Here is a 13,649-nt window from a genome sequence, read left to right as displayed (position 1 = left end):
AATTATTTCAGGTACTGTACTCACATATCAGATAGGGCCTTTCCATTCATCTTTTCAGAAAGTAAAGTGCTCTGATATTGTCATGTGAGTGAAAGTGCTTTAACAAAGACCAAATACACACCAGGATTTAGACATTTGATTTATTTTAATGAAAATGGAAACATTTTACAAGGACTTTCAGAGTTAATAAATTTCTGCTTGCTCATAAAAAGACTCTGTACAATAACAAGTTGATCTCACATAACAAACCATCAGTTATTATAACTTGAGTTTGCTGACGGAGACCTCTTTGTGTTTCTTCTTCTTTGAAGACTGGTCTTTTGCACCTTTGATCTGACTCTTGACTTGGTCCTGCAGCTGAGAGAAGAAGGCTTGAGACGACCGCAGAGCCTTGTCCTTTCCCTCGTCCTGAAAAAGAGGAATACACGGTTAGTTCAGTTACCTCAGGAACATTCACAATAATGTTATTTTACCACTTAAGGTTATGATGTCTGAGCAACGGAAGCAGAGTACTGAGGATTCAGTCTGACAACTTAAAATAGATGACCTAGTTTATGATGCAGTAATAATCTTACATATCAGTTGACTCAGGACATAGCAGGAGATTAAGTTGTTTTATTTATCAAAGCATAGTAAATTGCAACATTTCATTTGAAATGTAGTTAAGTCGAGCCCTAATTAATTTTATTTGCTGGAAGAGTTCTCCAAAGAAATACAGTTCACTTGATTCCTATTGTTTCCCTTTATAATCTTCTTCAAGATAAACACTCACCTTCAGTATCGTGGCTTTGCCTCCTTTTGTGAGTTTCTTCAGGTTTTCTGTGACTTCGGTCTTTGTTGACTTTTTATTCTCTCCAGTTCTACTGGCCTCTTTAAGTTTCTGTCTCGTTTCTTTCTCCTTGATCTTCAGACGCTTGACCTTCTTCTTGTGACGTCTCTCACGCTTCTTGTCTGTTGACGTTTTCTCAACATCACCCAGTACATCTCCTGCTTTGTTCTTCTCCTGTGGATAGAGGAGAGTATTATTAGACAGTGCTTGACAAAAAATACCAAGATCAAAATACATGTTTTGAACGTGGATGGATGACGAACCTTGATTTCTTCTGGTGCGAGCAGAGTTGCATCACTGGCACTGACTGGAGCCACCTCCTCCATTGCGATGGACGGTAAGTTAGACACCACTTTGACCTCAGGAACAGGCTGTGGACAACGTGGGAGTGGTTATAAGCTTTTCAGTTATCTACAGTTATATCTACAGTTTAACTAAACTTTAGGATGACATGTTATATATTTATGTGATATAACTTTCTATGACTTAAAAACTTTATTGCAATAAGAATCACAGATCATGTTGAGCCTGTTATTTCTGTTGCCTGCCGACTCAGTTAACTTCTATTTATCTTTCAAAAGAACAGCCTCACTATTTTAAGATAAAACTTACTGGTTTAGGTGTGAAGTGGAAGTTGGAAAGAGCGTCCAGCTTTAGGAAGAGTGTGTCCATGAGCTTCTGAATTTCCACGTGGGCTGGGTTCTCCTCCTCCTCTGTCTTTTGCTGAAATAAAAAAAAAGTACAAACACTGAATGCAGCAAAGGTTCATTTGTGTTGGAGTAGCAGTGAAAACAAGATGAAAAGTCAAACCTGATTCTGCTTGAGGAATTCTTGCTCATAGATTTCTGCGAGACTCTGCTTGCTCTTCTCGTGGTCCAATGTTAGTCTCTTCTTGTACTCAAACACCTTCTCTTTGGGTTTCTCCTTGCGTACCACATCATCAAATGCCTGATGGATACACAAAGATGATGTTATTATCAGTCAACAAAATCCCTTGTTTCAGACAATGTGAAGACAAAGTTATTGTAACTGACCTGGTCTTTAATTCTCTGTTTAATGATGTCCTCAAGCTGTAGGGTTGTTTCCTCTGTGATACTAGGAGCTAAAAGAGAAGACAAAATCGTGTTGTTAGATTTAAAGTAGCTCATACAGAGAGCCCTCAGTGAAACAGTATAAATATATACACATAACAACATTGAGAATATGCACACAAACCCAGAAGAGTCACTCACCCATCCTGGACGTCTGCTCAAACTCCACATCTTCCTCCAGCATGCTGTTCTCTGGACGAGTCTGTGCCGTCACCTCTCCAGACAACTGCCAGGGCTTCTGTGTTAGAGCTGCTTTCTCCAGCTCCCCGATCTTCTCTGACATCTGCAGGTCAGGACAACAAAAGGATACAATGATCGACATCAGTGGGCATTCAGATGGAAACCTGACTTGCACTTGAAAACACAAGAACTGCTTCATTCTTCATATGTGAAAGGCAAACTCCAGTTTAGATCTGAAAAGGGCTAATGTGACCACCTGATGATAATTTGCACATGCAAGTCCCATTTCTAGCCTTTCTAGAGAGTCTTATTTTGTTAAACAGAAAAAATGACACATAAATTCAAACCTTAAACCTTGTTACCTTTTCTTGTCGTTTCTCAAATGACGACTTTGATTCAGATTTCGCTGAATTTTGACTTTTCCCCCCAAAAATGTCCTCCACGTCTTCTCCTTCACTGTCCTCATCTCCAGAGAGGTTAAAGGACACTTTCTTACTGGAAGATTTGAGGTGACTTCTCTCTTCATCCCTATCGAAGAGTGGTTCACAAGCATAGAAGAATAAACCAAACACGATTTTCCCACATATAGTTATAAACAAGCTGCATAAAATGAATCACACTTACTCATCGTCACCCTCCTCTTCACCATCATAGTCATCGTCTTCGTCATCTATTTGTTCTTCACCCTCCTCCTGGCTTTCATCCTCGCCATCATTCTCGCCATCTGACTGCTCATCTGCTTTAGCTGGTTCACTATCCACAGCATCAAAGAAGTCCTTGTACTTGAGATTCCTGGAGCTCTTTACCTGAAGACAATAACAATAATCAACAGATCTGCATCATCGGGACACAGTAAAATAGATGATTAATAAGGGTTAGGGGGTAAGCATTACCGTTTTTTTATTTTGCTTTTTGGTCGAAATAATTTCTTCTAGGTCGAGATCATCGTCCTCATCAGAGGCCAGGTCCTGAAAATAGTTAACCCCATCTTCATCCTCATCTTCCTTTCCGTCCTGCTTGTCCATATCATCGAGAAAGGACTCCATCTCAGACAACTTGAAGAACTTATCATCAACCTCAGATGGAACAACTTTTGTTTTTGAGCCTTTCCTTCCGATCTCCTTCTTCCGTTTCTCTCGTTTCTCAAGAGCATCCACGTCAAAATCTAGATCAGAGCCCTCATCTGTGTAATCCTCTGCCTCCACGGCCTTTTTCGTTGACTGTTTGCGTGGTTTCTCATTCTCCTCTTCTTCTTCTCCCTCGTCAACATTTTCATCATCAGTCTCAACCTCTGCTTCATCACCATTCTCTTCCTCTTCCTCGACCAGCACCGTTAAAGTCTCATCTGACACAGCCTCATCAATCGCCTTTTTAAAGTGTTTCAGTACAGCATTGTTCTGCAGCTCCAGCTCCTGCCAGATCTGCTCCTCATCGAAGTTTTCCACCACCAGCTGTCTCAACAGGCTGCCTCTATAACTCGCAGGCTCCTGGGCTTTATGGAGGTCATACAGGGTCTTAGTGAGAGAGGTGAAGTCTGTTGCCACTCCATCCTGAAGACTGCAAAGTTGGAAACACACAATCAATATAGCAAATAATGCATCTTCAATTTAGGGGTTGGTACAAGTACACAAAACAACCTTATATTGTAATACATTCATCCGTGATACACAAACACAACACTGGTTAAAGAACGACTTTTAGCACTGTAAATCTGTTTTATACTTTAAAAAAGCTATCATACGATTTCTCGAAGAGGCCGTTTCTGTTTTCAACTCAATAGTTTATTGCAGACTTTGTTGCTTCACTGGAAATAAAGATCATCTTTGATAACAACATACAAATCAACAGGCAATTATAAAGAAAAATACAGAGAAAAATACATCACTTATGTTGCTACTTATTACTTATTATGTTGATTGCATAGATTATGTTGACTACACAGAATCAGTGTCGAAACATAAATGTATTACTATGTTTTATTGCTCAGTCCTGAATTTATATAAAACGAAATTAGAACTTGTTCTAATGCATCTTTCATTCACTGCAGACATTTTAATCCTACAGCTATTCCACTTCCTGTCACTTATGTATTATCTTTGTATAAATGTACGAGACCAGACACACAAGAGTCAGTGTTCAGATGAAACCAGGGGCTAATGAGTTATTACAGTTTAATTACTGCAGATGTCTACGAGCTGACTCTCATTGATCTCAGCTTGATATGCTTTAAAAGGGCCTGATCCAGAGCTGGACATTAAAACAATATAAATAAGTTGTACAATATGATTTTAAATGAGGACATTTTCTAGTTCTACAGTATTTATAAGCTGCAGCACTGATCATTAAAGTAAGTAAGTGAGGAGGAGCCGGGTCCTTGCTCGTGTTAGCATTAGCTAGCGGTGAGCTAGTCGAGTTCCACAGTTCAAACAGCGCGTCGACGAAGCTGCTGCGACATTTTACAGCTTCTTCAACAACACACGCGGTGGAAACACTTGCCTGAGAAAATCCTCGGGTTGCGATGTGTTGTCATTAATCGTCTTCACACACTCCTCCAGCGCGCTCCACATTTCTCCACTCGCCATCCTGTCCCCCCACACGCGTGTGTGCGTCTGAGTCGCAGGTAAACAGGCTCACCGAGAAACCGTTCCGGCGCCGCTTGGTTCCGGGGTAAAAAGATGGCGTCCGCCGTGCTGAAGGTTGCAGGTTGGTTTGTGTCAACAATGAAACGAATGATTTTCTGCACTCAATCCTTTTTTGAATTCCCTGTAGATTATTAAACGAGACTTCAACTCGGTCTGTTTCACACCGAAGTCTCAGTTAAAGCTCGTGTTCACTTCATGAGCAGCTGGAAACACGCGACTCCTCGTGTTTATTTTGATTAAAAAAGTTCCTGCATTTATTTAATGTGACAGCAAAAATAATTTCACGCAGTCCACTGAAATCTGTGACAGTCCAGTGTGTTATTCACCACGTGTTTTCTCTAACTCAAATTTCAAACACTCCTTGAATTAAAGGTAAATCTATCAGGGAGTATCAGTGCTAAACTAAGATACAAGAGGCTCGAACCGCTTCAGGATTTCTTTCTCTGAACGTGTCCGGAGAGATGTCACATAATTCTTCTGTGTTAAATGTGTGTGTTTGGAAATATTCAAAGTGTGTGTCGTGTTTATCTAGACTAACAATTCAGAATGTGTTTGGAGTCAGTGGGTCACATGACATGGACGTTATTAAAGATATATTTCTTAAAGCTTGAATATTCATATATAATATAAGTACTAAAATCTAGTAAATGGTATCTGATATGATTTGGTGGCAGCATGTTACGTGACATGAAAGAACATGTAGAATATTTTCATTTGATGGAGTGATGCAGGCACACTCATAAAAACATGTAGTGCTCAGTCTGTAAACATCAGAAAACTTGTGTCAGACAGTGGGTGGAAGATTTATCAAACCTTGATACTCCATGAAGGTAATAGAAATATCTAAAATAAAAAGAGGGAAGTTTAGGTAAATGCTCCACCTTTGGATCTCATCATATTTTCTCATTCAGTGGCAGGTCTCTCCAGATGTTCCCGTCTCACACTCCTGAGGGCTTATTCAATGACAGCATCCCTCCATCAGGGCGTTCCCTCATCTCTGTGGAAGCTGGGGAGGCTGAACCACATCGCGATCGCTGTCCCCGACATGGAGAAGGCCACGGCTCTGTATCGGGATGTGCTCGGGGCCACGGTGAGTGACAAGGTGCCCCTGCCCGAGCACGGTGTCTACACCGTGTTCGTGGAGCTCGGCAACACGAAGCTGGAGCTGCTCCATCCTCTGGGGGAGAAGAGTCCGATCGCTGGCTTCTTACAAAAGAACAAGTCTGGAGGGATGCACCACATTTGTATCGAGGTGAGGCGGCATCGATCGCATTCCTTGTAGTCAGTGGACATTCAGTTAGCTAGATCTCATCAGCTTTGTATGGAACATAGTTTTATAGCAAACTCTCTTACAGCAGGAAAACCACAGGTATACTGTAACTAGAATGGCACCCAGTAGAGCACATACCTCCAGTAAGTCCCAACAACGTCCACTTAGATTCAGTCAAGGCACCAAATTACACACACTCATTGATGTCAATCCTCTAAATATGCCTGATTAAAAAAATATATCATAATCCATGTATTATTTCCCTGGGAAATTGGCAAAAATGTCACAAAATATAAGAAAGAAAGAAAAAATTGCTGCATCTGCCACTTTTTCTCAATCAAAACAACTGAGTTCTTACTTGGCTCATCCTTCCACCAGGTTTTGTGGAAATCTGTTCAGTAGATTTTGCACATTTCTGGTGACAAACAAATGGACAGGGGCAAAAACATAACCTCACTTGTGGAGGTAACTAACAACAACATGCACTAAAGGACTTTTTGATGAGTTTTTGGATGCGTCATAGGTGTTTAATGGCTCTGTGCCTGTAAACCATAACAATGCAACAGTGAGGCAACCAACATCAGGTCTCTAATGTCACTGACATACAATACATGTGTCCATCACTCATTCTGTATTAGTTGCAACAGTGTATGAGGAGTCCAAATCCAGCTCTGGATTAAGGGCACATTTTATTTCATTTTGAAAATGTTTTAAGGTGTCAGACTCTTAAGTTCAGAGTCAGTATCAGTCCCTCTTTTCATCTAGTAACAAGCTTTTACAAAAATGTGAAAGAAATGTATGCAGTTGTCAACCAGCAGCAGAAAGTGTCAACATTAAAAGCTTTGTCCTCCAGGGGGCGCTGACGAGTCTTATTTGTGAACAGAAAAATGTCCCATGCAGATTCTTATCACAGCAACGCTACTTGAAACCGCTACGTGACACATTTTCTGGAGGTGGCTTTTCACATTTTAATAACGCCGCAGGAGGTCGACAGTCAGACACATTCACGGCAACAACAGGAAAACGTCAGAGTTATTCAGGTTAGGGTTAGGGGGGGGTGGTGCCTGGGTAGAGTGTGCTGGTACATTAACTCTGTTGTGTAAATCATGTTTGTGTTAACATCACATCGACACCGGCATCAGCCTTTGTCTCCCAAACTCTTGAGAAAGGAAAATGTCCGGTGGTCATCTCCTGTCTGAGAGCAGCTTTAATGTTGCACATTTTAAACCTCAGTTGTCCAACTTGTCCCTCTGTTTCATATTTAACACAATAAATCCAGTCATTTTGCTGCATTTTACATGAGTATGAATCAGACTCAGTGAAGTGGGATGAATAATGAACACATTTTATTTCCGTTTTGCAGGTGGACAACATCAACGCTGCGATAGCCGACCTGAAAGCTAAGAACATCAGAACTCTGTCAGCAGAGCCCAGGATAGGTGCTCATGGGAAACCAGTGATGTTTCTTCATCCTAAAGACTGTGATGGTGTGCTGGTGGAGCTGGAAGAAGCGTGAAAACCTCAGTATGGCCGGGACTGTGGTCACTGTTAATTCACCATCACATATTCCAGAGTGCATCTGATTATCAACAAATGTTGATTTTGTAATATTGCTCGTTGTAGCACTCATTTCAGAAAAGTGCCTCACTGTTGTTCACAGCTGTTCTTGTTGGGAATAAATTACAGACTGGTGTGTGTTATGAAACTTTCCATAAAGTGTATTTCCAGTGAATGTTGAATACACATCCATTTGCATTTAAAAATGAGTTTAACTTCTCTCCCATGTGTTTCTACACACCGTTAGTTGGATGGCTACACACAGGATCCAGTATGAACTGCAGGAAGATTTAAACATGGCTGTTACAGTTTATTTTTACACGATTTACAACTCTACAATAATTTCTCTGTTATGATGTAGATCCTAAAATGAAATTGGCTGATTGAAGATAAAACTGTGAATTTTTTTCTTCATGTATTTTTTTACTGGGAAATGTTTGGAGATAGATTGACAGTAACAAAGATTTATTAAATGGTGTAACCCAAATAAGAAACATACTTTGAGTATGTTCAGGAGTGCAGAAAAGAAATCCTGCATGTATCACAGAGGATATTCACTCAAGGTCCAAATTCATTTTCTTGCATATAAAAAACATTTATATTTATTTGTAGTTGTGTGTCAATTATAAATTAAAACTATTTCAGTATATTAGTACATTCTACTAAGGAGGCTATGTCTTAGTCTGCATTTTTTTAAATTTTTTGTTTGCAGTACTACAGAAAAACTACTCCGGCCGATATCATGAAATTTAAATTTAGTGGAGGGTTGGGACATGACCCAAGGAAGAACCCATGATGTTTTGGCACTGATCCAGGAGTTGTAACATTTTGAGAATGATTTAAATGAACTTGGACTTTGGTGGAGTTATGCACTCTACAATAATTTTCATTGTTGGTGGCATTAGAGCTGTAGGTTAGTCTTGTTACTTCTGAATCACTACTCAAGGGATTCCCACTTGCACCGATCACAGACAGAAACAACAGGTGAGATCCATCACAGAAAAAAAAACTGTAAAACGTCTGAGTCATAAATCCAGCAATAACGTGTTTTTTTAAAAACCCTCCAAAGGGTCCAGAAAAGTCAACGCATTACAAAGTTAAGAACTAGTCTTGGGAACCATCACTTAAACAAGGTCACAGTCTACGAAAGTCTCAGACTCCACAGAGGACAATGAGCATGGGCAGCAGATGATATGAATTAGCTTCACATCAAGCTGCTTATTTTGGATTTTTGGTGTTATATTCTAGAGACTTGCCTGTGAGGAAAGCAGTAATTATGATCTTTACATTCAGATAAACACAGTGATTATATTCTTGATTATTAGTCTTTGGAGTCTTTCACCTACCAACATCTTGTTCTAGATTTGCTTAAATACAGTTAGAACAGTTTCAGAAGTGAAGATGTAAAACAGATGTTGTATTTAGAATTTGTTCCACACTATGAGCAATACCCATAATTAGGGCTCAAGTTATGTTTTCTCCGGTAATGGAAGTGAAACAAAAACTTCACTCTATAATTCCTCTTTTAAAGCTTAATTTAGACCCTTTCAAATGAGCTTTTCTTAACACAGACATTCAAATATGAGACTGATCAGAATCCAGAGGGTTCATTTTATTCAAGAGCTCTTGGCATAAAACTCAGCAAATACATAGTAATGACAAGAACGCAGCTGAAAGAGAGAGAGCAGGATGTCAGAGTGGGATTTGAACAGAATAGTGCTCAGGCATTTTATAGATGTTAATTTGAGAGTAAATGGCAATGAGAATAATACAGATTGAAATGACAAGCCACTACCATGCACACGGCCTTGTATTGTTTAAAATATAGACGCAAGATACAAATATACATAGAAAGAAGCGTCTGTGAAGAAGCTATGGAGGGATTTAGCTGCTTTCTTTGCCCAGGGTGTGTTTGTCAAACAAGTATTCGGCCAAGCCATTGCCAGGAGCTCCCATGCGGCGCAGGTTGGTCACCCAGTCGCCCAGCTCTTTGATGGATTTCACCTGCTCGTCCAGGTAGTGCGTCTCAATGAAATCACACAGCTGAAAAGAGAGTAAGATCATTTTACAGACAGGAACCAGATCTGTTCCTTGATCAGCTAATGTACTAGTAATGAAACACCGGATACCTCTTTAAGATTTGAGGATTGGGACTGGTGTTCTATAAAAAACTGTGACTTTAGAGGAAGACGTGCAACTGAGCAATGAATCATACTCACATGTGGGTCATTGTGATCAGAGCAGAGCTTGTGCAGCTCCAGTAGTGACTGGTTCACGCTCTTCTCCAGCTGCAGGGCACATTCAAGAGCCTCGATCCCACTGCCCCACTCATCTCTCTCTGGTTTCTGCAACACAAAGCAGGTCAAGAGAGCAGTGAGACATTCATTAATGAAAAGGTGAGAGGCTAGCAACCCGACAACGCGGGTTTGCAGTTTAACGGTTTACTGAAGTTTGAGGGGTGTGTGGTTGCATGTCTGAGAAAGATAAGCTTGGCAGCATGCTCACTCCCTCTGTATCTTTATGACCTTATGTTACCCACCCAACATAGATATGGAAGAATCCCCAGAAAACAGATTTATTTCTATATTTTTTAGATAAACACATTAAATCCAACGTGCTCTCATACCCTGACATCTTGAAGGAAGATCCGTCCCCCCCTGTTGTTCTGTACTTTCATTAGTTTCTCGGCATGCTCACGCTCCTCGTGTGACTGATTACGGAAAAACTTAGCAAAGTTGTGCAATGCCTGGTCATCCCGGTCAAAGAAGTAACCCTGTGAGGAGAAAAGAGGACACGGTTAGTGTTTTCAACTAGACATTTCCCTCAGGTGAAATATGGCTGCAGGAGAACACTCAGATGATCTACAGTGGCTCTATGGCACTGCATTGCCTCCATTAAAGTGGTAACACCACTCATACTTTGGCCTATTAATAATTTATTAGTGGTTCAGCAGCACTAGAAACAGAAACAGCTCAGATAAGCAGGGTAAATAGAACACAAAGCCTTTAAAATATGTCTCAACTAACACACTTTGTAAATCCTTTAGAAAAAATGACCAGAAAGTAGTGAGAGCATTTATCAACCTTTGTTCAATTACTCAGCCTCATAACATTTATTCACCTGAGATCGAGAACATGATAAACAAGTTACTAAAAACATGTTTACAAGTTCATGTTGGAAAAAAACAGCTACTCTGACGACTGTGTGTACTTATGGCTGCCTCAGCTACCCTCACCCAAACCTCCCACGTGCTCTTTCATCCCTCTGAAGGAAGTTGGCACACTGGCAGCACTTTGTGGGCACGACAGAAAACACAGCTCAGCCGGCAGAGCAGTTAAATAACCAGTACATTTGAAGAGAGTTAAAATCATCAGGGTTTTTTAAAAATGTTTTCCTCTATAATGGACTGGACTCTCACCATGGACAGGTAGACATAGGAGGCGTACAGCTCCAGGTTGATCTGCCTGTTGATTGCAGCCTCGCAGTCCTGATGGAAGTTCTGTCTCACCTGGGAAGTCATGATTCTGAAACACAGCAAACAAACACAACTGTTAACATCTGCTCAGTAGTTATTAATGGATTCAACTCAAACAGAGGCTCATCACAATTTCCAAGATGAAGTCATCAAATCGTCTTCTCTCCTCATCAACAGACCCAAACATCAAATTACTTCACTAACAAAAACAGATCATCGCAAATGATCGACTTTCCGAATATCTGGGGATTATTATTAACCAGGCTTCATTTCATTATGTAACTCGTCTTGCCAATTGACGTTAAAGCTTATTTTAATTTAATTATTTAATTTACAGCAGTTTTCTACACAAATATGTAACATTCTATTAAAGTAGGAGGCTGAGGGTTCAAACTGTGAGGGTGTGAGGACCGTTTGGTCTGAAACACGCGAGTCTGTGATGAAGCGTGTTCAGACCTGAGGACATGACGCAGACAACAAACTGCGTAAAAAGGCCGCAGCGGATTCACGAAGCTGGACGTAACAACAACAACACTGACGCAGCGTGCGCGTGTGTCCGTCGGTGACTACAACACCGGAGGAAACAAAGCTTCTTACCAAGCGTCGGTGTTGGTGTTTTCTCTTCTTCTTCCGGTGAGGAGGTTGAAAAGCAGCGTCTCGTGTCGTTAGCACAACAAACGGTTAGCTAGCTGTCGGGCTAACGGAGTTCTGGACGGAGTTTTCTGAGGAGGACGTTCGCTGAGATGCTGAGGATGAAGAGTGATCAGAGGATGAAGAGTGATCAGCGGTGAGTCCGGTGCTGAGGTGTCGGGAGACAGACTGAGAGGTTTCCGTTCAAGCACTGTTGAAGCAGGTAACCTTCACTGTCCGCTGGCGAGACGATCGACTGACGGCTCCGCCCCGACCGTCACCTATAAACTACCAACCGACCGTTACGTCACAGCGCGCGCCCGCCTTGCTGAGTGGGAGGAGTCTGTACAGTCATTTGATCACACGTTCAAATTACAGTCACGTTTTTCATCAGCGTTAGATATTAACCTCTTTATATACAGTCTATGATATTAACTCGTTTAATGAAGAGCTGTTTTTATTGTAAATGGTTTGTCTGTGTCCGAACGGTCCGAACCCCCCCCCCCCCCATCCCTGATCAGTCCGCTCCACGGTGAGTTCGCCATTTTGTAGTGGTGTCCCATATTACGGTGGCCGAGAGAGCTCAACGTCAAATGAAGAAAACACATGCAAAGATACTAAAACACGTGCAAATGAGGAAAACCACTTCATCAATTTGATGATCGATCGATCGAGAGCTTCTCTGTCAAGTTTAAAGTGATGGCTCCTCATCATCTACTCAGCACTATGCAGATGGAGGAGTGGGTGAGGTGTTTGAGTCCACAAAACACTTCTGGAGTTTCAGGGGTGAACAGTGTTGCAGCCAAATCCACTACAATTGAAGTGAATGGTGACCACGTCTTCAAACAGAAAAACTACAACAGAAAAAACACTTAATGTTTTCATGCTGCTCGTGTGGTGTCATCCAAGTGTCTGCAAGCCCCGACATTCAAATTCAGCTGGAACAGCATCATTTACACCGTGTTTTGAGCCTAAATGTCCCCTGATATCCTCCTTCTGTGAACATTTTTGTGCCCCATATTAAGGTGGCAGAGAGAGCTTAACCCACTGCAATTTAACAAAACAAATGCAAGAAGAAAAAAACAACTGCAAATTAAGAGAACAACTTTATCAATTTGACGACACATGCACTGCAAAAAAGTCACCACACATGCAAATAGAGAAAAGTGCACAACCGATGGTCACTGGCAATATATACCATTATGTTCTGCGGTTGTGGCGAGACAGGAGCGAGGGCAGCCGATACGATGATGTACACAGATGACACAGTATTGTCCAAAAGCTGGGTTGACTATGTAGTGCTCTATAAGGTACTATATAGTAAAGTAGGGCTCAGTGACACAGTCTTACTTTACCAGTGGTGAAAGAATTTCTCAGATCATTTACTTTAAGTACCAAAACTACAAAGTAAAACTAGAATCATACTCAGTTACCTCCACCAAGGCCCAACAGCCTCTGTTTGAATCACACTGAAACTCACCAGATCTGGTAGTATCTGCACCACATTTCACACTCTGTAATGGAGACAGTGACAGTACAGTAATCACAATGATCATTAAACAACACAGACAAGTCTATTTTAACAATGACAACAGACTTGTGAACACGTGGCTTGTGTTTCAATAGCAGCACCAGACCTATAATCAGGTTTTAAACTATTGGTCATATATACATTATGTTTTGCTGACTGCCTTGACACTGCAACTGAACATTATCTACCTTTTTATATACAGTATGTGTTATCTACAATACGGTGTGCTAAAAAACACAAGATAGTAATAGAGGATGAATGAATCACGAAATCCACATTTTATTGTGTACTCTAACAGCTCTGATTACTTCATCCACCTCTCAGGCTCAAGTTTTTAAAAGGCACAACGTCTACATAAATTTTCTCATATCTACATAACTTTGCTCTTAAAGAATCACTGACAGACCATAAAACCCAACTATGGATCTTTACTGGCTTTAACTA

The 13,649-nt window shown here is 40.9% G+C and overlaps 3 protein-coding genes across 3 annotated transcripts; 1 reads left to right on the top strand and 2 right to left on the bottom strand.

Annotated features, from left to right (window-relative positions):
* Positions 1 to 126: 126 nt before the first annotated feature.
* On the bottom strand, positions 127 to 4,730 carry mphosph10 (M-phase phosphoprotein 10 (U3 small nucleolar ribonucleoprotein)). The gene is made up of 11 exons (XM_020080256.2): positions 4,597 to 4,730; positions 2,994 to 3,657; positions 2,725 to 2,906; positions 2,463 to 2,628; positions 2,062 to 2,203; positions 1,864 to 1,931; positions 1,640 to 1,777; positions 1,442 to 1,552; positions 1,093 to 1,200; positions 773 to 1,003; positions 127 to 408 (listed from the first exon to the last, which is right to left on the bottom strand). Exons 1-11 carry the CDS (start codon positions 4,680 to 4,682, stop codon positions 259 to 261), a joined length of 2,046 nt encoding a protein of 681 aa, XP_019935815.2. The 5' UTR covers positions 4,683 to 4,730; the 3' UTR covers positions 127 to 258.
* mcee (methylmalonyl CoA epimerase) lies at positions 4,662 to 9,612 on the top strand. The gene is made up of 3 exons (XM_020080258.2): positions 4,662 to 4,803; positions 5,654 to 5,994; positions 7,376 to 9,612. Exons 1-3 carry the CDS (start codon positions 4,776 to 4,778, stop codon positions 7,526 to 7,528), a joined length of 522 nt encoding a protein of 173 aa, XP_019935817.1. The 5' UTR covers positions 4,662 to 4,775; the 3' UTR covers positions 7,529 to 9,612.
* Positions 9,161 to 12,221, bottom strand: fth1a (ferritin, heavy polypeptide 1a). Its single transcript, XM_020080219.2, has 5 exons — positions 11,642 to 12,221; positions 10,988 to 11,093; positions 10,196 to 10,342; positions 9,789 to 9,914; positions 9,161 to 9,612 (listed from the first exon to the last, which is right to left on the bottom strand). The coding sequence occupies exons 2-5, from the start codon at positions 11,087 to 11,089 to the stop codon at positions 9,454 to 9,456; spliced, it is 534 nt and encodes a 177-aa protein (XP_019935778.1). The 5' UTR covers positions 11,090 to 11,093; positions 11,642 to 12,221; the 3' UTR covers positions 9,161 to 9,453.
* Between the last annotated feature and the right edge of the window lie 1,428 nt (positions 12,222 to 13,649).

The sequence above is a fragment of the Paralichthys olivaceus genome, chromosome 1 (assembly GCF_024713975.1).
Source record: "Paralichthys olivaceus isolate ysfri-2021 chromosome 1, ASM2471397v2, whole genome shotgun sequence".
NCBI classification, from domain to species: domain Eukaryota; kingdom Metazoa; phylum Chordata; class Actinopteri; order Pleuronectiformes; family Paralichthyidae; genus Paralichthys; species Paralichthys olivaceus.
The sequence above is the reverse complement of the archived record's forward strand: the minus strand, read 5'-3'. Positions and strand labels throughout refer to the sequence as shown.